Genomic DNA, 24392 nt, shown 5'->3' with positions numbered 1-24392 from the left:
TTCTGGGTTGAATAATTATTGAAAACGACTTCTTTGACAGACATTGCAGAAAGTTTGAACGAATCTCAAACGATTCCATGGAATTTGAAAAATAAATAAATGATGTTCGAAAAAATGTCGACACGTGCGATACAAAATATTAGTCGACGATTTCCGCAAGTTCGTAAAGATTTGACAAGTGTTCAAAAATAGTTTGGAAGGGTGGAAATCGATTGATAAAAATTCTATACGATTTCTAGCGATATCAAACTCCATTCAACAAACAAAATTTCATTATCCAAGACTTCACGGATGTTTGAAAAATATTCTAGAAAGATCTTGCGTGCAAATGCGATGTTCAACAATTACGGACATCATTTTCCAAGTTTTCAGAAACGTTTAAAAAATACTTAAAAAATATTTAACGTTTAGGTTAAAAAGAACTTGTCACCTTGAGAGGCTAACGAATATTTGCGAAATTGCACGACAATTTTGCACTCGTCTCGACTTAATCCATTCGCACTTCGATATCTAATTTCTGAAATTCCTATAAAAAAAAAAAAAAAAATGGAGTTGCCGAAAACGTGGGTATAATATCAACTCAGAAATAACCAGCTTAGGTAGGCGGCGTTGCCCGCCTTCCCTCCGACTAATCGAGGGCGTAATTGTGTTAAAATCGAGTTTCTCCACGTCCCGGAGGATAAAACGAGCTCTAGATCCTGCTCTCGACGTTTCACCGCTACATAATATAAGACGAGCACACTAACCAAGTTAGGGTTCTTCTCCTTTGATCGAGTGGCTGCGGAGTTGCGAGAGATCGGATCCGCGGTGAAATGGGGGCGAAAGTTTATACCTTTACATAATACTGATAAACACGCAAAAACTCTCTCCGAATTCCCATCACGCGCACGCTTACTCTTAAAGACTTGTGATGATCGCGGCCCGAAGGTAAAAGTTAACCAGAGAATTTACTGTCATGGGAAAAAGGTGCTTGTACAGGTAATAGTAATTCACTGAATAACAATATAATTTACTCAAAACTGTAAAAAATTTTTACATATATAATTATATTTTATACTATCGTTTTCCAAATTTTTCAATATGCAATTAATGTTCACGACGATAAGTATTGACTAGATAATTTTACGTAAGCAATCCCACGGAGGCAATTAAGATTACTTGTTCGTAGGTCTGGTTCATAAATTTGACGTACCGAATTAAAATACTTTAATCGAAGTACCTCAATTCGCTGTATAACAATTTTTAAGTTTTTTCAATTATCAATAGAAATATTTATTACCAATGCCTACAATTGACATTGAAATAGAAGAGACAAAAAGCAAAACAAGATCGTCAAACAAAACTTCAGGTATTTCATTAAATCCCGGAAACAGAATTAAAAAATTTAAATTTCATTGCTATACATTATATTTTATCACCTCTTTCTGTTTTTTTATTGCAGAAATTTGATCAACTGATAGTATTTTTATGTTATTAGGTAGGCTATCGAAGATATTAATAGCTTTGATGAAGCTATTTTAATTAAAGTCTAGTAATGGTTCAACATTATTTTTCTTCCCTTTCATTCAAGTCAGTTTAATTCAGTCGTGTCAATTGGTCTGGATTAAAAATTTAACAGAGTTATAGAATTGTTTTGCATGGTCTCTCTTATGAGGATGGATAAATCTTCACTAAACATCGTGCAGCCCTCAACATAAGCGTGTTCTTGTTTCGCCCTCACCTGTATCATAGGTGTAATAATTCTCCATAAACCACAGAGCATTATTTATGGCCAATCTAGTCATAAGAGAACGCCCCTTCGCATGCTTGCCTATTTACGACGTTGTGCACAGCGCGTTCTTGTCCTACTTGTGTAAGGGAAGAATTTAAACTAATTTTTTTTTGTTTGATGCTAAAGGAGCGAAAAGAGATTCTTCACACTTATTAACCGACCAAAGAAAGCGTAGATATAAAAGTTGAATGATTTAAAGAATCGCATCGAATTCAGTAATTTTTCTCTAAACTAGCGACAGCCGCTTGATTTTTTTGTTCCATTACAAGAAGCTTTATTTTCGTTACTAAAAAATAATAAGTAAATAAATAAATACCGTTGCACCCGCGAATCGCTGCAAAATTTTGCAACGAGGCTGTTATAATTAAAGCGAATATTCACAAGTCGAACGGTTAGCCGCTGGCTTTTGAGCGATAATGGAATGCGAAACGGTTGCTATAGATGCATCGCGATCCCTCTCTTTGACCGAAGCGAAGGGGAATTCTCCGGATTGCGAAGCCGCGGCTAAAACCGTATGATTTTTAGGCTCACTTCAGGCTCGGTTTGGCCTTGCGAGCTTGCGGTTGTCCCACGGTAACCAAAGGCGTAGATGGTATGCTTTGATTGTCTTGTCTAGTGGCTTCGCCTCAAATCGAGATTGCTGGAATAATCGGATGGCCGAGCTGCATGTGCGGATGTGAAATTCATTCTCGTGCAAAAATTTTTCGCGACGAATTATACGAGCTTTTTCTCGTTAATTGAGACCACCAGGAATTGACGAAAAAAAAAAAAAATGTAGGACGATCAGCTGCGAAAATGCGACGATATATTCAGATTTTTCGACTGTGACTCTTGATTCATCGAACTCTTATAAGAGACTTTAGACTTTTAAGAATAGGGTATGAATTCATTGATATGATCTAGCATTATTCAAAGTCTGATAAAATTTGACTGAAAAAATCCGAACAGATTGTTACCCTTAATTTTCTCTTTTTTTTTCTTAGATTTCTTCAAATGCATCGACAGAAATCAAAAGCTTAATTTTAGTAGGTAGTCGATAATATTATTAATACAATAACGGATCTAATTTTCACTATATTCAATTGCATACTTATGATAATAAAGTATGATGTGATGAATGAAGAGATGTGCAAAAAAAAATTTTAAAATGCGATATCCCTCATGCTATTATTATACTGTTCCTTGACTTGACCTTTCAAAATTATTCAAAATGCAGAAAGATAAAACTATACTTCTACACTTTTAAATGGTTGACAAATTTCTGGATAATAACTCGAAAAAAATTACCTGCAGATTGATTCTGATAAATAGCTTATAAATGATTGGATACCTTCTCGATCTTCCAACTATCGAAACCGAACAATCGAAGCAATTTTCCTTTTACCGATCATAGATTTATAGGCCGGTAAATGATTGAATAAAACAACCGAATGTCAAATCAGACCATTCAGGGATGTTCCCAAACATTGAGAAACAACGAAGATGCCGATTTTTTGCGACTCGGTGAAGACTCGGTGGAATTTTTCTTACCGATCATCGATTTCCAGGTCGCCTGGCTGCGGGTCGACACGCAGACGATCCTGACGATAACGAACCACGTGATAACGAAGAACTACAGGATAGCAATAACGGTGAACGACCACCGGACATGGCGGCTGCACATCCGGGACGTTCGAGAGTCGGACCGGGGCTTCTACATGTGCCAGATAAACACGGACCCGATGAAGTACCAGACGGGCTTTCTGGACATTGTCGGTAAGCTCTACGCTGCGATTCACCCGAGAATAACGGGGCGATGATTCGGCGTCATCCCCCGATGATTTAGGGCCTCGAAACTCTCTCCCAAGATTTATCTAGCGGAAAACTGCAGCTGTCGTACCCTTTGTTCCCTGCTTGATCCTCGCGGAGAAAAATATTTCTCTGTAGTAATAATTACTGGAGAAACTCTAGTAGAATTGACGTTGTTGCGATTGGTTGGTTTAAGCGTTGTTAAAAAATAATAGAAAATTTGTTCTGCAAGTAACTGTCAAGTTCGATTGTAGTTGTAACAAATGAATCTTTTGGCTAATTCGTGGTCAGATCCAGCAGATTTTTTTTTTTTTTCGTGTGTTATCTTCTTTTTTGGCTTAATACATTTTTTTGAGTTAAACAAAGCCTCAACGTGATTTGATTTGAGCATGGATTGACGCGATCGATTGTAAAGTATTACGACAGTCCATTCCATTTTTTTGTAAAACTTTGGATCGATTTGAGATTGTTTGAACCGATCATTAGTTAATAATTGAGTAATTTCAAAATATAACCTCGAAGCTGCTCTCCTTATAATATTGATGCATTAAAAATCTGTGCGATGTTTGTTAAGCCCTATAGTATGAAGATCATCTTACGTGAAATTCGAAACCAATTAGAACTCGAAAAAGAAATCATCGTAATTCTTAATAATACTTTTGACTCGGTAACGTGATACACTGAGAAAAATTTCATTTGTTATGGTAACTAGAAAAATTCAGTAAAACAGTAATCGTTAAAAAAATTGTTTGAATATTGTTGGAATTACGAAAAACGAGGTACGCGTAGCCATTTTGCGCTATTGTCGATCCTTTTTTGATAATTGCAACGCAAAATCAGTTTCTGAGGTTTACTCTACTGTGTTAGTTAAACAAGGCTTTAACGTCAATTTATTGTTGCACAAGCATTAAATTTTTGCAACAGTGATCGTAATGAGAAGGAACAGTAACGGATACCAGACTTTCCGGTGACAGCTGGAAAACTAATTTTCATTTTGTATCTAGAACTATATATTTCGATTGTGGTAAAAAATGAAAATAGTTAAGGACTGAGCGGTAACCGGAAGTAAAAATTTCTCCAAGTCTACCATGCTCAAGTCACGTTATCATCAGTTTACCGATGCACTGAAATCGAATCATCGCAATAACTAGAAAAAATAATAAAAAATAGTACGAGTTACCTTGAAATCGAAAAGAATGGCAACGCGGATTAGATTTTTCTATTACAGCTAGAAAACTAGTTTTCACACTTTACCCTGAACTATATTTTTCGGTTATGGTGAATAGTGAAGATATTTGAGGAATTTGCGGTATTATTCGTAAATGGAAATTTATCTCGGCGCAGTTCCTCCGGACATCGAGGATTATCCTACAAGCACAGACATGGTTGTCAGGGAGGGCAGTAACGTCACTCTTCGATGCTCAGCTACCGGATCGCCGAAACCCAACATCACGTGGAGACGCGAGGACGGAAGTCTGATACAACTAATGGGTCAGGGCAGAGAAGGTGTACATTTTTTTCGAAATTATAGTTTACTAATATCTTAATTTTCAATTATATAACATAATAAACGAAACGTTATTTTCTACTCAAGTTCTTTTTTTTTTTTTTTTTTTTTTTTTTAATTACAGTATTTCAATCTGGACGAACGATCGACGGTTTGAAATATTCGCAAAAAATTCCGTCCACTATTTCCATTTACATGAAATTCATTCGTCAGAATTAATTATTAGCAGATAAATACGAATGTCTTCGCCGAACGATTCCAAGTGTTTTTTATTTTCATTTTTTACTTTTTTCTCCCGACGACGTACAAAACAACGTGTATTGATGAAATCTCTTTGCTCCTGAGCCAAGAAAGCGGGTTGTAAATAAAATACCCCGTCCCATTGCTTCAAGACACATACCCACACAATGCTCTAGTCTACTTTTTATCCCGGCTACTTTTCTTCTCCTCAAGTGCTGCAGGACAATGCAATCCTGAAAAATCGAGACGTCTCGACACGGACAGTTCTTCCTCGAAACTATCAGCCGATAAGGATTTGTTTAAAAACAAAAGCTCGCTTGTACCATGAAACTCCAAGCATGGGTACCCATCCCACCTATCTGTGCGTATGTCAGCATTGAAAGTAACGGAAATCGCTCCCATTTTTCAGGACTTATTTAGGGGAATGAAATACTCGGTTCGAGAAAACGGTTTTGATCTTTTTGCTATCATCGTCATGTCGATAAAGTCAACGGATGGAAACAATTTTGCTGTTTCATACAGGAAACGATGTTGAAATTGACGGGTCTTCATGTTCGGCGGAAGCAATATTGTGTTTCAAGATATTGCGATCTTCGTTACGGTTTAGGATTTGAGGGAAATGAAAATTCAGAATTATCAAACTCCTTAAACGGTCATATCGGAATATTTCCCCTTTCTCAAAAAATATAACTAGAAAACTACGAGTACGTATGTATAAATTTGTTGATCCGTGTTTTTAAAAAACACTCCAAGACTTGCGCTTGATTAATTAATCACAGATTTCTCACTCGAACGAAATTATGGTTATTCGCATTTTTTGATTAATTGATTGATCGAGAATTCTGATTAACTGTTTCTCCGATTGCTCGGTTTTTTTTGTCAACCGTTGCCTGCTTGACCAATTTTCACGTTCATTCAATAATTTAGAAATTCCAACTAATCCATTATTCAATCGCACGATCGTTTTTTGGATCAAACTGGCTCTTTAAAATATTGGTTTTTTATTTTTTTTTTTTTATTTTTTGATTGATCGATTCACCTGCCTTTTCAAGCAATCCTGATTTCGATAGATCGAAGTCTACGATTAAACGTAAAAAAAAAGTCCAGAAAAATCTGGCTTACTCACTTTTTGAAATTGATCGCTGATCGGAGCGTGTACTAAAAATTTGTAAGAATTGCGAGAACGTATGAATAACAAAAAAAAACAAAACAAAAGAAAACATTTAATCACGGTAGGAGATTCTCAGGCACTCGGGGCGCGTCTCGCCGAGTCGGGGATCGAAGTAGTTAATCATTATTCAACCGTCATGGAAATGCGATATTATTCGGAACAAGAAATATCGCGTACTGATTCGAAACCGGGTGTACGACTAACGTTTCGGGGATAATTCAACACGTACGCTCGACCTGAAGGGCGAAGTCAAACCCCCAAACCCTCGTGGGCACAAAGGGACCACGCATCCTGAATCAGGATTCGAAATGACACGAGCACTCCGCGCTGAATACATGCATACACATCTATAGGAGGCATAATATTTTCCCACCCCTCTGCGTCAAACCCAATTCGGTATTTCCCATTCCGAGCATGATTCCGACGACGGGATCTGACAAGGATTCACCTTGTACCTTCAAAGATTTTCACCAGCTCTTGTCTGACAAGAATTTTCTCCTCATTTCCTGCGGTGCGATGAGTCGAATGCATTCCGATTGAAAAGAAAAATGAAATGAAAGAAATAGCGATAACAACGCAAGGGATCTTTGAAAGCGTTTATTTATTTAACTTATGTCGGATAATTCACTGCAATTTACTTTCCAATCACTCATACGTGAACCTGAGTTCGAAAATGTTCATAACGGATTCTAAAAGTTTTCATTTTGCAAAGTTTCAAAGACTGAATGAAGAACGTGATCCGGATGACGAAAATTTTTAGGTTACAGAGAGACGCCATTGCTTGATTTACATATTGAATTATTGAAAGAGTCGAGTTATTGCTAGGACAATTTTTAACTTGTAAATTTTAAGAGAATAGAAAACCACAGTATTTCAATTTCCATCTCAAATAATCAAGAGAATCAAGCATAAGATATGATAATTTATAGTATGCAAATTTCTTGCATAGAATAATTGGAAGGACTAAATCTATGAAAATGTTGATCTGGTAAATTTTTAGAGAACAGAAGAACAGAATTTGCAAACTTTCGCCTCAATTATTTCACAAAATCAAATTAGTGATGAAATTTTTGAGGGTTTATTTTTTCTATCCAAATTGTAAGTACAGTGTTTCAATTTTCACTTTGAAAACTTGAGAAAATATTCAATTGCAACTAAAGATAACGAAAACGATCAGAGACGATAGAAATAATTCTCAACTCTTACCTCAAATAATTTATAATGTCTTGAATGAATTTGCAACGTGTCAAGATTTTCATATCGCCAATCGAGTTTTCATTTTTTACCTCTAACAACAAAGAAAGTCGTGGATTACACACTAAATCTGTGAAACTTTCCATCTTACAAATTCCGAAAAAAAAAATGAAAATGACATTATTCAATTTTCGTCATTAATCATAATTTAAACAATCTATACCAGCGTGCACGCATAAATGAAAATAAACGTATTTTCCGCGCCTTCGTATAATTCAACTGAATGCATTCGGGTCAGGGTGGCTTTATTTTAAGGGTCGGAAACGACGGAGTTTCAGGACTGCAGCCGCTTTACGATCCGTACGCGAACCTCCACCGCCGGTACTGCTGCTGGTTGCACCGACTCGAGAGAAAACTTATTAACAATTTTACGACTCTTCCGTCGTCCGTCGTCGCGAGTGTTACGGGACGCGGAAAACCTGTAACAAACCCCCTGTCCCAAAGTTAAATACTAAAACGTCCCCGGAGAGCGAATTTTCTCGCCCCCATTTTTGCTCGTGCATGGAATTTTTACTTATCGTCGTATTTTCGTTCTCAATTTTTGAACGCAAGCGGGGACGGTATCGATGTCTTGTCCGCTACAAGTTGCAGCACTTTTCGAATTCTTATAGAAATTAGGAATAATGATTCCGGAGGGGTTTGAAAACAAAGAGAAAAAGAGAGATTTTTTACTGCGAGTTTTTACGCGATTATTTGAATAATCTGGCTGTCGAAAAAAAAACTGATAGAAAGAACACTTTTTTTTTAGTCCTGGCTACGAAACTACACGGTTTTTAGACATACAGGGCCGAAGTTGGTTTTACTTTTCATTTTTTTTTACACCGTTTATCATTTCGCTGGCGAAATTCGAAGTCACCCTCCACCCCTTTCTAGGAAAATAATGGGTTTTGAAATTTGACGTGAAGTTCGGTGAAGGGGAGGCGAGTAATGAGAAAGAAAGACAGAAATCGCATAATCAGAAAGAAGAAGGAGAAGAAAAGAAAGGGAAAAAAAAGGATATTCCACTTCCTGCAGGGTCACAAACGATGAAAAACGGTTCTTATATAAATTTCGAGCCCTTATAATTTATATACGCACTGCACACAGGTTTAATACCATGAATTACCAGCCCCCGTTGAAACGAGATCGAGGGAAGTAAAAGCAGTATGAAAAATTTCGAGGAAAATTTACACGTTACGTGTATTATGTATGGAAGAAAATCGGAAGAAAATGGAAGAAGGAAATCGATAAAAAAAAAAATGTTACTTCGGGAACGCGGGTCAATGTCGCGGCTATCTTTGTTGCAAAAATGACGAAGAATATGAGAATAAAGTCACCCGGAGTAACTCGAATCGTTTAGTATGCTCCGTGGTGTTTGACTTTTTCTCCCTCCTTCACCCCCTCATTTTTTTTTCTTCGCTTTACCCTCGACTGGTTCTAATCCTCACTTTTCTAACTTATACGTCGCGAACTTGTTGCTTCTCATCCTGCAATCAATGTCTTTCCCTCGGGCGTCACCGAAATAAACATCCGCGTCTTTTCCGCATCCGTTGCTATAAGATTTTGAGTGCTAAAATTTTCTTTTTCCTCTCTCTCTCTCTCTCTCTCTCTCTCTCTGTCTCTCTCTCTATCTCGGTTTCATTGCTCCGCCGATTGATACGATATTTTTAGCTGTCAAATATTTTTTTCTTACCCGTACTTGCGCTCAAAGATTTCCATGAAAGTGGAAAAAATAGTGAATAATTTGGAACTCGGTAAGGCCGCGAAAGTGTTGAGAAGAAATCGATCGCAAGCTCCGTGACACACACACACATTATATGGTAGATACATATATATTGCATAGTGTATATATGTATACATATATATGTACCTATACCGATAATCGCAAAGGCGACGGTCGTTGTCAACGGGGGAAAAGTTTTCCATTCCCATTTACTTCCTTCTCGCTTAATTTCATCATTCGGTTTCGAGAAACTACTTCGAGACAGAGTTCTAGTTTCGCAATTTTCTTTTATTCTCATCTCTTTGTTTCATTCTATTTTCTTGTCCTCGTGTTTCACTCTCCGTTTTCCTTTTCCGCTTAGTTTCGCCCCCTTCGATTCCTCGAAACAGCCCCGCCGATACAAAGCATCCCAACAATCTTTCGCCCACCTCTTCAAGACACACACGTGTTAAAGTTTCTTACCCTGGATTCCGAAAGGATTTTACTTCCGTCGGGGTTGCAGAGGAAGGAAAAAAGTTGATAAGCAAAAAAAAAAAAAAAGGCTGATCAGTTCTACGTAATTACGAGAGTGAATATTTTCATTTATTTTTTACCCTCCCGAGAGCCTGAAATAATCGATATAATTTATATCGAAATCGCGAGTTAAAAAAAACGGTCAAATTTCTTCAGACCGCGCGTGGCAAAGTAATGAAAATGGAAGAATAAGAGATAGAAGACAAATAAGATAGGAAATTCCAAAGCATTTCTAATCGCGTGGCAAAATTTAATGTACTTCCTGTTCAAGGGATAAGGTTATGTAAAATTTGGCGGGAGAATAACGCGGGTAGCGGTTTGCAAGCGTAAAACACGAGCGCAGGTCTCTTTTTATTGGCAATTAGCTAAGAGCAGAATCGGAGAGGAAAGCCTTTGACCCTTTGACGAGCGGACGGGAGGCGGTCAAGCGGTTTTCCCGCTTTTCCCGGGTCACTGTACATCCGACGGTGCTGCCCCCGTCTGCGAATACTTGGATCCGGAACGGCCGCCGCGTTGCAATAACGCAAATTACCTGCCGGCAAAGATCGTCAGACGTGCAAAGCCCCGAAACTCGGATACCCGCCTCCGCTTTCGGAGAAAATTCGCTTCGCTGGTTTCTATCGTCGTTCTGCGAATCCCGAAGCGCAAGTATTACGCGCATCAAATTTTCAAGAATTGTATGTACTTGGGACAGTTTATGTCAACTCGACCAGGTAACTTGACCCACGGATTTTTTACCATTCTGAAATCCCGACTTCAGGAACTCTTGGATACGTTTTATACATTTTTTTTTCTTTTTTTTTGATAAATCTTTTACGAGCAGTGACCATTCAAAGTCGTGAAAAAACGTCCCGATTTTAAAATCTGAAAAAGAAACCAGATATGCTGCATTTCGTATCGATTCTTCCGGGTGTTTGGATATCTTGAACATTTTTTGATTGACCAAAGCGTGGAATAATTTTATGCAAAAATGATCGGAAACAAATGGATAAACTGATTTACGTGTTTTTTTAAGTCCTACTAGGGTCACAAAAAATTTCGGTGAAGACAGAAGATACGAGAGTCAGGAGCTCGTGGAGTTAACATGGAATGCCTCATATATAAACCCCTAAATATTTTTCATTTCATTGGAAGAATTTCAGGTGATAATTATATAGCATTTTCAAAACTCTCGAACCGTTTTTCTCCGAATTCCATTTGACGGATTAATTTGAAGCTGCAATTTATTTCTAATAACCTTCTAAAAGAACCAACTTTGTTTTAATTAGCGAAAAATTCTCAAATAATTTTATTACAGGATAGCTGAAACTAATTTATTTGAATGCTTCCAAAATCATAAAGACGCACAATCAGCCAAGTACTTATAGATTTCAATCGATGAACATTACTAGAGTGCTTAAAAAATTCGAAGTATAAAGAACTAAGTCTAGTACAAAGTTGATTTTTTCAAAGTGATATTTGTGAAAATTTTTAGAAAAGCAAATATTTGGAAAGATTTGAATATTTGTAACTCAGACGTGATTCGATAGTAGAAAAATTAAAAAAATAAATATAGGGTTATAAGGATGCTGTTAACATCTTAAAAAAGGTCCAACACAATTAAAAATATGCAGGTTTGAAATTATAGGTTGATCTGGCATGGAATGATTTGTATGAATTGATTTCAGGAACCGAAGTTTCAACAATTTGTTGCGTCTTGTACGTTTCAGTTAAATTTGAGTACATATTGACTTATTGTTATTTTCAAATTTTTAACTATTAGATTTTATTATCTTATTACTATGATAATAACTGTTCGAACGTTAATTTTTTTCTCGCCAATTTTTGATCATTTCTCTCCAGAAATGTGCTTTTGACATAAAGGGGAAAGCAGCTGTAACGGCCGAAGAAATAACTGACTTTCAAGAATTTTTAAAAAAGAGATAACAATAATTAATAAAGGGTTCAGATTACTAGTATTTTATGAGGTGCATATTAAACTTGTTTTATGTGAATTTTTATTAATAAATATTCAAAATTAATAAAGATATGGGCCTTGACTTAACGACTAATAAAAAAATTTCCCCTCCATCGTGGCATTGATATCGCGGTGAAGGGTTATTCGAATATAAACAACAAAATTTTATAAACATCAATACAAATTCAGCTATCATTGTACGAGACGGTATTGTTTTTTTTTTTTGATTATTTACAAATGGTGATGAATTAAATATAGTTTTTTTGAAAGCCCTTTTTTTATTCAAGTCATCGCCATTTTGTGAATAACCAAAAAAAAGGCCTACGTACAACGATAGCCATATTTCTATTGATATTGATAAAATGTTGTTTTTTATTTTCACATAACTCTTTACCGAGATATTAATGCCCGGCGGAGAAATTTTTTTCATTAGTCTCGAAGTCGAGACCCATTTCTTTGTTAATTTTAAATATTTGCTAAGAAAAATTCATATAAAAGATATTTAATATAAACTTAAAAAATGTACCAACAATCCCATTCGTTTATTAATCAGTTAACCCTTTGAAAAAAATTCTTAAAAGTCAGTCACTTTTTCGGCCTTCTCCCTTAATAATATTGAACCATATGTGCATATACAATATACATATACCTTTATTTACATGAATATATGTATATGCATATAAGTATAAGAAATAGCGGAAGTTTATATATTATTCATTAAAAAGTTTTCATTGTTCGATTTTTATAAATATACCCACAGTGAAAATTTTCCTTGTTCTCTTTTCTTCTTCTTTACGCCTAACAACCCTTCGCGGCCTTTCCATATACGTATGCACCTTTACATGTATATATATATATGTAAACAGCCACATACCCAAGTTGTATATACGCGATTTGTCCTCATAACGAAGGCGATTTTTCACCCCTGCGTGCCTCTTCAACACCGTTTTTTCCCCGCATCGGGCTCTTCTCGTTCCATTTTCATTCCGCATCATATTCCTCGCTGCAGCAGCTCACCGTCAAACCGATTACACGAATTCACTCTTCACTGCCTCGCCTAATGACTCTTCCCGATTGATTGGAGATAAAACGAACGAAACTCCCCGATCCTGATGACCTAAAATTTTTACAACACCCGTAACAGGCTTTATTACTTAATATTCGCGTGACACTCGAGTAATTCTCCATCCCGTATTCATTATCTGACCCTTATATCTTTCAATTATCGAATTGAGATTTTCGCGTTTTAGCTTTCGCGTCACGTCCAAATTTTTATTTTCTCTTTGTGGTTTCTCGAAATGCGCAGCGTAATTCGCGCGGTGACAGCTCGACTTCGACTGGGGCCGCCCCCCACTTCTCACGCGCTACTCGCTCGCTTTTCGTTTCTCTTCTGCGCATGCGCGCTGCTCGCTTACTGCTCCGCTCTCCCCCCCCGCCAAGCACACGTGGCGCACCGACTTGGATCGCTTTTTTCGCTCACCACGTGGGCCTGATAAAATTCGTATTCAAATTTGTCGTAACTTCCTTTAAAAATTTTTATTCTCGCTTTTCGATTTTCAGCTGGGTTCTGTTACGTAACAATTGGTTACATCTTACGTTACATATTTTAACTTTTATCGATACAGCTGCGAATTTAGAACCAGGTATACGGGAGTAAGGAGATTAAACATTTTTCAGTCCCTCGTTCGATCGAAGGTAAAAAGGAAAATAATCGGAGCGCAACCGAAGATCGCGATCATGATAATGATAATATTTTAATTATTTGAGGGATATCTTGAATCTTTTTCTCACTGCGCAATCCCTTTTCTCCGAGTTAGATACAACATGTCCAAGTCAATTATCGCGCGGGTGATAAGCCGTCGGCATGCAGGATCGGACGATAGGCGATCAGAGGTCGCTGAGCTCGGTGATTAATTGCGATAATTACGCAGGCACGCGATGACTCGAAAAATATATGTATATAGAATGGGAGAGAATGCGGAAACAGCCTCGAAGGCTAATAAGCGGCGTGCGTGACGGGCCGATAACGTCGTGGATAACCGATTTCTATCCGCCTGTCAGAGGCGTCGGCACTTCGTGACTCGTTCGTTCAGGGACTGCGATGGGAGAAGAGGAGGAAGAATATTAACTATCGGCTTGTTAAAAGCACAAGACCGTCGTTTTCTCGACATCTTTTGGCAAATGATCAATTTCTTGAAAATAAGATCGATACGAAATCGATTTCCGAAGAACGTAAGAATACCGTATTTCCAACCCCATCTCGAATGATGAGAGTAATCAGTGTATAATATAAATTATGAAAATCCCGAGTCGGTGTCTGTTCCTCATATTTTGGACAAAACCGATTCAAACTCGGTTATCATATAGGACATAAAAATACCACTTTCCAGTTCAAATAATTCACTGTATCGGGAGACTGACAAAGAATGATGAAAGTCCCGAGTCGCTGTCTCTTCGTTATATTTTAAGCAAGACCGATTTTTCGGGAATAAGTTCTCGATTTTTTGGTACATTTGATAAAACGATTTTTTCTGAAATCGAACGCTATCGGAAATAAAAAATCTGAAAACTCACTTTACGAGTATGCGATTTGAAAAAATCCATATGACAAATCTGTCCCACGTTATTTATTGTTTATTTTAAACACTTTTTGAGAGCATCGCCCAAAAACTATTTCACTCGATCCCATCCCCAGATCCGTTCTTTTATGATAAACCGGTCGTTCCCAATCGGCTGTGACAGTGGAACTGGAAGAGGAATGAGAGAAACGATTTATCGTGCGCGTATTTTTCAGTCGCTTCGGTTGAAGGACCGTTCTACAACATCACGAGGGTTAATCGCCTGCACATGGGTGCTTATCTCTGCATCGCATCGAACGGCGTTCCGCCCTCGGTGAGCAAGAGGATTTCCCTGATAGTGCACTGTGAGTGTCACCGATTGATTTTTTTAATTTCTCCGTATGTCACGTTATCCTTCGCTTTCTTTTTTTGTAAACTTCCAAGTTTCAGAATTTACCTAAGGCGCGGAAGTGCTTTTTGTTTGCAGCATTTTCATTCCGGTTAGAAGACGAACGAATTTTTTCGCATGTTGCAGACACGATTTACAATCTTAATTAATTCGCTTTGCGCGTTTAGTTTTTTTTTTTTTTTTTTTTTATTCTTCTAAAACGAATCAACAACGTCTTCGGATGAAACGCCGTATTTATAGACACACGTTTCTCGTTCCAGCAACTTTCTTCGTCTCATTCAATCTCCCAACGAGAATTCTTACTGATTTCAGTCCCGCCGATGATTTCTGTCCCGAATCAGTTGGTGGGGGCTCGTCAGGGTCAGGAAATGACCCTCGAATGCACCTCGGAAGCCTATCCAAAGTCGATCAATTATTGGACCAGGGAAAATGGTGAAATAATAACAAAGGGTGAGTTCTGAAAATTTCAGTATCGATTAAATGAAATAACGGCATTTTTTCCGTTTTTACTTTTTCCATCAGGTTTCATTTTTTGAATATTTTTTTCGGCTGAAAAAAAGAGCAACAAAATCAATACTGTTCGGTTTTCATTTGTTTTTTTATTTATTTTATTTATTTATTTATTTTTTTTTCTCTACTTAAGAATTCTCCAGTTTATCAACACTCACACTGCGCACACTGGAATTTTATCAATTTGTCGAAAATATGAAAAAGAGAAAAGTTTCTTTGCATATACACGACAAAGTGAGAATGAAATTTCATCAATTCTTGCCTCTGATCTTAACTTCCGTAGCGTACGAAAATAAGCGAAACTGATTATTTTCCTTTAAATTCAATTGCAATTGACTCGTCCGCTGATAAATTAGGGCAACTTTAGCGGCAGACGACGCGTTTCGATTTACCGACGACACGCGGGGCTCGAAGCGGAGGTGGAAATGAGGGATAAGAATTCCGCGGCAAGTTGTACACGAGTCGAGGCACCCTTTCTCTAAACCGGGGCCAATTACACCGACGACATCGCGTGATTAGGGCCACGCAGGCACGGATGTAATTAGAACCGGGGCCAAGCGACGCGTTTCCTCAACGCAACCCTTGCCCCCATCCTCAATAATTCAACTCACTCCCATTCCACTCGCAACTACAATCAGGAAACAAGTGAGAAAAACCTGGTCCCTAAGGTTTACAAGAAATTCCGAATTCTCACGGCGTTTGAACAATTTTTTCCTTATCAGGGATCGCAAAACCGAATGTAAAGTTAGCGAGAAATTTGGAATTCTGTGTTTCGAATATTCCTAGATTTGAGCTTTATGTTGCGTTGTCTACCTACATATGATTTGGTTTTCGAATTTTTTAGAAATTTGAAATCGTACGGGGTTCTGAAAAAATTTCTATAGTGTTTCGACCATTCCTATGGGGTTTTATGGGGTAAAAAAAAAAAAAACAGTTTCGAGCTTTATACCGTATTATCTACCTACGTGATTTGTATTTATAACAGGAAGTGTAAAACGGAATGCTAAAACGCGTGCAGTTTATTATCACGAAAATAAATATTCGTCGGAGTTATCAGAAAACCTGATTCGCGCGGTTGGAACTTGCGAATTTCGCCCGAGGATATCTCGCACAGTTCGACCTGCACCGTGTATAAGGTACACTATTACTCCTAACGCAGTACCGATAAGGCTGCTTATACCCGATACCGTATATCTCCTCAGGGGCAAATACATCGTCGTAAATACATCGGCATGGCGTATATAGAGATCCCGGTCGTCCACCCTCTTGCTCGATAACGAGACGATGGCGTGACCTCGAAGCTCCAATTTTTCCTCACCCTTCGAGCTTTCCTCTCGCCATTGTTTTTCCTCGGTCTACTTTAATCCTTCCCATTCTTTTTTCAAACACATTTTTTCACCCATATGATCTGCACACTTCGTTAATCGAGAAACGAGTTTTTAATGTAACCTCGTTTCTTTCAATGTATCTTGTTGACTTTTTATCGAGAATTAGCGATACGATGCAGCAGCCGTTTCCACAAAAGTAATCAACACCATCAATGCGTTGTTCTTGGTTTCTTGACCAATTTATAAATTCGTCTTTCTCTCTCCGTCGCGGTTCGAAGTTTCAGTTTTTGTCGGTGCGTTAATTAAAATCTCTCATACGTAGAGAAAAAAGAAAAGATCGCAAACAAAAATACGTATGATTTTAGATTCGTTACTCGGTAAGCTGCGAGCAAATTAGCTGCAGCTGCTAATTATCACTTCTATTCGTTCACGACGCGGTTGTGTTGAGAGAGCGTGACGTCGGATGTTAAATTCAAAAATAACATTCTCTTCGACTCGGAATCGAGCTTACCTGTATAGATATACGTTCTTTCTTATAATGGCTCGAGCAGCGTAGCTAATGTACCGGGAGTTATACCAGAGCATTGAGATTCCGCTGCATGCAACGAGTATTAATTGTTACGTTTTCTACTTCACGGTATTATTCGTCTTCCGTTATGAATATCCCTGCAGTCGAGCATAATTCAACTCGAGCTTATTAGATACCAGGGTTATAACAATAATAATGACAGCAAGCAAAGCAACCGTCATGTATGATAATAATTGAAAACATGAATAATCGCCGTAACAACGGGTTAAATAAATTGTGAACGAGTGCTTTTTCACAGGGATTTTTATGTAACTGACGCTCTACTTCTACCAACTTTCTGTGCCAAAGCTTTTTTTTCTCTACGCTACGATGAGCAAGTTTTTTTACTCGACCGTTCAATCGTTTTATTTATTTATTTATTTTTTTTTTCTCAGTGAAACAAGAAAAAGAGAGAGAGAGAGAGAGAGTTCATTTCAATTCATGCAATAATAAAGTGCAAGTTATAAAACACGAACGAAAGCGATTCCGCCAGAAATAAAAACTTTCTTGTTCTCCATAGCGGAGAACTGATGCTGAAGGATTATGAAATGAGTAATGAAACAATGTTTGATTGTAAAAAATAGTAATTTATCAGGGTTTGATATTTTTTGCCGATTTACGCCTGTCCTTGGACCGCAGAGAAAAAAAGGAACAAGTTTCGCAATTTTGTCTCATCTTCTGTTGAATCTGCTACGCCATCTCCTAGGCGTGATTCGAAGCTTTTCACGGAGCTTTTATTCTCCGGCAGACGGTACAGAGAATGTATAAGCTCCTGTGCAAATTTCTTTAATACTTGGCGGAAGCGAAAATTACAATTTAACCACTTTCATAATAGCGACGAGAATGTGCGGAGGGGAAAAGACATCGGGGACTGAGAGCAAACTACAAAACTATCCAAGTGGAATTATTCAGATTTGTCTATAATTATTGCAAAAATTATTCTGCCGTTGCAGTTACTTGATAGAAATTCAAATTTCAAATTTTGTTCCGTACTTTTCTATCGACCGTTTATAATTTTATTTCTTTTTCTTTTCTTTCAAACCTTTCCGTACGAGTATCGGGTAATTTTGTTCCAGGTGATAAATATGAGCCGGTACTACACGACAAGGAGTACAAAGTAACGATGAAATTGACGATAAAATCTGTGTCGGTAAACGATTACGGATCTTACAAATGCATATCGAAAAACTCGCTTGGCGACACGGATGGCAGCATAAAATTGTACGGTGAGTTATCCTCGGAAGTGTGATAATTTATCTTATTCTTACCTCTCATTGATTCTTTCCACTTCTGCGTTACATCGCATTTTTCGAATCGATGAACGCGCGATTACTTTTAAATACGTACAATCGGCGTTTCTCGCTGCAGAAATACCGAACCCGACAACCCCGAAGCAAAAATCAACGACGACGCCAATTCCAGTCGTCAGCAAGGGTGAGCTTTTTCGATCTTCATCTTATTGTAAATTTTTCCCCTCCCAATATTTTAATCGAATAATATTTTCATCCTAGCGGTGGAGAAAAAGCAAAGAACGAGACAGAAGACTCGTCCGAGTCCAGAAATATCCCGACCCAATGAAATCACCGGCGAAATTATCGACCCCTCGCAACCCGCGGCAAACAAGGACAGAGGTGAGAAGGTGGAGAAGGAAATAAGAAAAAAAAAACACGAAATAACAATAAGAAAAAAAAATTATTTATCGCAAACTCTATATTTGCGAAATTGATTATCCGTCTAATTTCATTCTTCGCTTAATTCGAATCCATTTTTATTGTAATCGTTTGAAAATAAATACGGATTAACTACTTTCAGAATTTTTTAACGGTATTCTCTTCGTCATGAACTTCAGATTGTCTCTGATTATCCAATGCCTGATGAAAGAAATTAAATCGAACGCTGAATGAAATCAGAAATTGGGTAAAATCGATACTTTTTATCAATTTTATTACGAGATAATCGTACCTTGAGTATTTACCAGATTATTGTAACCGTAACCCTGCGAAGATCTTTCTCAGAACAGAAAAACATAAAGAACTAGAATTTTACACGAAGGCTTGATTAGATGTCGATGCTTCGTTTGAAATCACTTGAAAATTCTTTAAAATCTAGTTGATTCGTTCGATTTCATTCTAGAATGCCTCCTTTAATGCAAGAAGAAGACTATTTTCTAAAATCTCATTGAAACAATATTGCTGTTTTTCTTTCAGTCGACCATTCGGTGTTGCCATAAGTCGATCACAATGAAAATCGGTGCAATATTGTAAAACATGAGTGTTGTGGAAAATAGCGCGTTCTCAGTAAAAATCAGCCATCGTAGAGTGAAATCGTAAAAATCCCAAGATTGTAAAATCTGTCCAGTTATCCGTGTGCAATAAAATCCATAAAAATTATTGACCCTTTGCGAATGAACCCCCTTATTAATTTCACCCCTAGATATCCGGCTTCGGGATCGACACGAGGATTCGGGCGGCGGAGGATCCGAAGGATCTGCACCCCGAGACGAGAACACGGCTCAGTCAATGTCGTCGAGAAGCGCAGCGATTTTGGGAACCGTCGAAACCCTCCAGGCGGTGGTTGTCCTGGCGATGATGTCCGCGGTGATGACGTAATCATCGTCGTCCCCGACAGGAAAAAAAGTAATAAAGAAGAAGGAGAAAAAAAAAAAAATTCCACGACGAAACAAAAAGACGAATCAAAGTTAAAAGCGAAATAAGAATAAAAAATTTAAAACGAATACTCGCCAAATTTCCGTACATTCAAAAGAAAATATGAAGGTGAAAAAAAGACGAACACGAAGAATTGATAATTCGGGAATTCACTTTTTCTCATCTTATGCAATGAACATCCAATTCTCTCAGCAATATTTGACGATTGTATAATTTTCGCATCGAGCTATTCTCATTTTCTTGCCAGTAAAAATTCGATATGAGCGTCGCAACCTCGGCAAATACGTATACGCGAAACAGTCGAACTGATTAATCAAAGTCGATAATTAGAACCTGACTTATGCAATCAAGTACGGAGTATTCGGTTTGATCACTTGTACTTGATTATTTTATTTCCTCGACTCTTGCCTCGTCGCGCAGCTTCAACAATCTCATATCATACGAACGAGATGATAGAAAATCAATCAATTAACGCAACTGCGACTACAAAATGATTTCAATTCTTAAAACTACGTTTTTTTCTGTAATCATTATTCCAAAACCGAGAATTGTATAAATGATTTTCGCGCGAATCACCCGATGATTTGCCAAGGTACATGTAAATATTAATTATTATACACCCATCATAGCAATGTAATGTAATGTATATCCGCATGTGAATATATATAGCGTGAAATAGAATTACGGTTATAGATAGATCACAATCCTACATATTTGACCCGTATATTATAACGATCATGAAATAGATGTAACAGGATATATTTGTAGTAAGAAAATTACACGGAAGAAAAGTATTAAAAATATGAAACAAAGAAAGAACTGAGCGTAAGAAACAAAAAAAAAAAAATGCAGAGAATGTAATTGAAGACGAAAATAATGAACAACACGATGTTTACTGTCGATTATAAAAAAAATTCCATTTTCTCCGCTCAAAATGGTGAAATTGTGGTTGATTTTTTTAGTCGCAATTTTTCCGGGCTGTTGAAACCTCTTTTTTCGCAATAAAATTGAATATTATATTATATTAATATTTTAAAAAATCGTGAGAGCAGGATTACGGATGTAAATATAACAAAGTTTAAGGTATATATATATATATATATATCTGTATGCACACCTAAATAAGCATTAGTTAGTCTAACAACTAGTTGTTCAAAACGCTGTGTATATATAGTAGCAGTGCTAATTATATACGCGGTAATACATATGAGTAGAAAGTAAGCGTGGCAAGCGAATTGAGCGGTTAAAGAGAGAAGAAGACGACGAAAAAAAGTGTCAGAGTGATACGAAAAAGCGATGATGAATCTATCTATTCGCAATAACGATATAATGTGTATATATAAAAAATCAGATACATATATTAATTGTGATTTTGAGTTTATCATTTTCTCTGAATAAAAATTTTATACAATAGATAATAATAATTGAATGTGGTAAAACGAAGAGCTTGATCGAATTCACTTTCCGTATGAAATAATACAATTATTATTATATATAGTTAATGAAAATCTATATACGCTAATCTGTAAGATAAATCTCATGTCCAAGTGAAATAATAATATAATTTGTATCATATAGAATGTAGATTTGAAAATGATCGCCGCATTATTTGAAATCATTTGATTGAAACGATGCAATGATACATATTTTACCGACGAATGCAGTACAATGCATGTAACATATTACATAACATATGGATGAAGCATAAATTATGCAACAATAAGAATAACATGTAACGTAACATTGTAAAATATATAACGATAATGATTTCATGATGATGATAATAATAATAATAATAAAAACAACAAAAATAAAATTAATAATAATAAAATAGTAATAATACCTTTGTGTACGATAATACATTATACATATAATATTGTATATAACGTGTTGTTTTATTCTATATTATATATGTATAAATGTATAGTTTTAATCGTCAATTGCAATTTTCATTTCATTGAGCAATGACAAATGAAAGAATAAAAATTCCCCGCTTATGATTCCTAACGAGAATCGCAATCGCGTGTTTTCGGGACAGGCGAAAGGCATAAATTCACGACGATATATAATTTGTCCGTTAAATGCTAACCCCGTAAAAGTCGAGTGCGCAGGATTCAAGTGAGAAATCAGTTGAACTAACGCCTTCGACGTTGTTACGAGTGCAACTGTACCGCGGAAGAGTAACGTTACAAATTAGTTACGAAATTGTTACCTTACTCCGCACTGCGGAGAGTAAAAAACCAACCGACGCTGCGGTCTCCGACTTTATACGGTGTAATTTGTTGGCCCCAAGATATTTTTGCCCGAGCTGTACGCTATAAAATTGTCCACCTTAAATTGCCCTCATTTACGATTTTTTGCTTGTCTCATTTTTATTCATTCCTTTTTTTTCGTTTTTCTTTGCTGCAAACTCGATGGAAGAAACAAAATTGAAGAACGAAGAAACGAATGGAAACTGGAAAATTATTTAACAAAAGTAAGTGAGAAGAATTTCAAAATAGTCAAGTGAAGAAATGGGGTGCGATGAAAATTTTTTTCAATCCTGCAATTTTTTATCATTTAATATGCTCGTCAATTTTTTTCTCAACAGACGAATCTCCGCAGAGAATCGATCATCAAATTCGTTTCGATAATCGCAACGCGTTATGAAATAATTTTCTCTAATGCTGTCGTTAAAATTCTTTTTCACAAGGACGGAAAACTTCAAAATTCATTACCGCCGTGTTTCGAATTTTTGGAATGCGACCTGAATTCCTTGCAGAATATTCTGCCTGAAAAAATGTAGAAAAAAAGCACATTTTCAATTTGAAATATCGTTTTTGGTACAATTAAGCACCAGCGCATTCAATTAGTTATAGTTCATAGTTTAATTCGAAGAAACCAGAAACCCATAAACTTGCAGCAGTCAACTCGACTCTTTTAGTCCAACGCATTAACAAGACCATCAGTGTAGTTCATTCCGCTGTAACTCTCACTTGTGTGAGACGAAATATTTCTTACGATTCCCAGTAATCGAACACGAATCGGGATACAATTCCGAAATCGAACAACGGGTGACAATTCGTTCTCAGAACATTACAATACGAATATATATATACGGCGATGAGAAAACAGATTTCCGTACGAATTCGTCGATTTTGCAGAACCGAAATGAGCTCGACCCGTAAACCATACAGGGAATACATTACGAAGTTTACTTCCATTAGTAGACTGGATGCGGTGGCTTCGTGCTATGCAATTTAACGTCGTTATCTAGCATTGGTACTCGGAATATATCGTCGTGCACGCGGTGCTGAACGAGTAAATATTGATCAACCGCGGGTTAAAATTCTCCGGGAACTCCTGCAAGGTACGACAATGGCACAAATGGGTGTAAACGGAGGACAAGCGAGTGCCTGAAAGTGTTCTGAAACTTTTTAAGCTATATTTTCTAGCTTGTCAGAGAGTGAAATAATATTCGGCTGCTGGATGAAAGTGAATTCAGCATTCAATTTTACAACAACGTATCGACGATAGATTTTCCCGATGTTAAAAACGAATCGTCAACCATTGATCGACTTCGCAGTTGCATCCCGATTTACGTTCGATTACCGATATTAGGTGCGAACGGTAATCGTAAGAAATCTTTGCTTTCATACAAGTGAGAATTATGACGGAATGAATTATAACGATTCACGTCTGATTATTTTGTACAATACGACAATTTCGACTCAGCATGTGAAGAAAACGCAGTTTCCAAATGAATTTAAAAAAGCTCAAAGTTTCTTTCTCGTTTCTGATCCCTGTGTTTGTGGAAATGAGACAGAAGAAGTGGCTACACATGAAAAAGCGGTCGGCTGATTTCGCGAACGATGTTTTACTTCCTGTGAAAAAAAAGGGAAACAAAAATTCCGGGGAAGATGGGATATTGTAGGAATGTTGTTATTAGCGTAGCGAAACTTCGCAGCCATTCTGAATTCGGAATGGGTATCATGAGCTTTCCATTAGGATATATCTACTCGACATCCCAGAAAAAATCCCCGTCTTTACAAGCCACCGAGAATTGAAAAAGCCCATCAAAAGCTCGATCTCTCGCCTCCAGTGATCGTTTTATTTCTCCCTAGAGCGGTGAGCTTTTTTTTTTTTTTAGAGAGTGGTTTCATGCGATTTCTGAAATAAAAAAAAAATCTACTCTCTTCGTTAATATTTTGCGATTCAAACGATCTGATCACCGTTTCTTTTCGATCTCTGTTTTAGCTTCGTTTTTCAACTTCTTTCTCTTTATTTACAAACTTCACCTCTGTTACTTGTACAAATATAATGCATAGCGTATCCGTCTTAAATAAATAACCCTATCGTATAATTATATTATGTTGTAAAACTAATTAATCCTCGAAAGCTTTACATTTTCGCGCGATTAACGCCGTGTTATTGTTAATATATATTATGTATTGTATGATTTCTTTGTTTC

General features: G+C 37.0%; 1 protein-coding gene and 1 long non-coding RNA gene across 3 annotated transcripts in view; one reads left to right on the top strand and one right to left on the bottom strand.

Moving 5' to 3' along the window:
- Positions 1-13221, bottom strand: part of LOC124302504 (uncharacterized) — a 97006-nt gene extending 83785 nt beyond the window's left edge. The window contains exon 1 of the long non-coding RNA XR_006907718.1: positions 12778-13221. This is a non-coding gene — a long non-coding RNA (uncharacterized LOC124302504). The remainder of the gene's footprint in view (positions 1-12777) is intronic.
- The window catches only part of LOC124302503 (lachesin-like), a 105144-nt gene extending 83789 nt beyond the window's left edge, over positions 1-21355 (top strand). The window contains exons 3-10 of one of the 2 annotated variants that reach the window (XM_046758744.1): positions 3319-3526; positions 4904-5065; positions 14698-14826; positions 15183-15320; positions 18353-18502; positions 18645-18710; positions 18788-18907; positions 19710-21355. In XM_046758744.1, coding sequence (XP_046614700.1) covers positions 3319-3526; positions 4904-5065; positions 14698-14826; positions 15183-15320; positions 18353-18502; positions 18645-18710; positions 18788-18907; positions 19710-19885 — 1149 coding nt within the window. In that variant the 3' untranslated portion in view covers positions 19886-21355. The remainder of the gene's footprint in view (positions 1-3318; positions 3527-4903; positions 5066-14697; positions 14827-15182; positions 15321-18352; positions 18503-18644; positions 18711-18787; positions 18908-19709) is intronic. The other variant, XM_046758746.1, reaches the window with a different exon arrangement.
- The last annotated feature ends 3037 nt before the right edge of the window (positions 21356-24392 follow it).

Source organism: Neodiprion virginianus, chromosome 4 (genome assembly GCF_021901495.1).
Source record: "Neodiprion virginianus isolate iyNeoVirg1 chromosome 4, iyNeoVirg1.1, whole genome shotgun sequence".
Taxonomy (NCBI): domain Eukaryota; kingdom Metazoa; phylum Arthropoda; class Insecta; order Hymenoptera; family Diprionidae; genus Neodiprion; species Neodiprion virginianus.
This window is presented reverse-complemented; position numbering and strand designations above follow the sequence as displayed.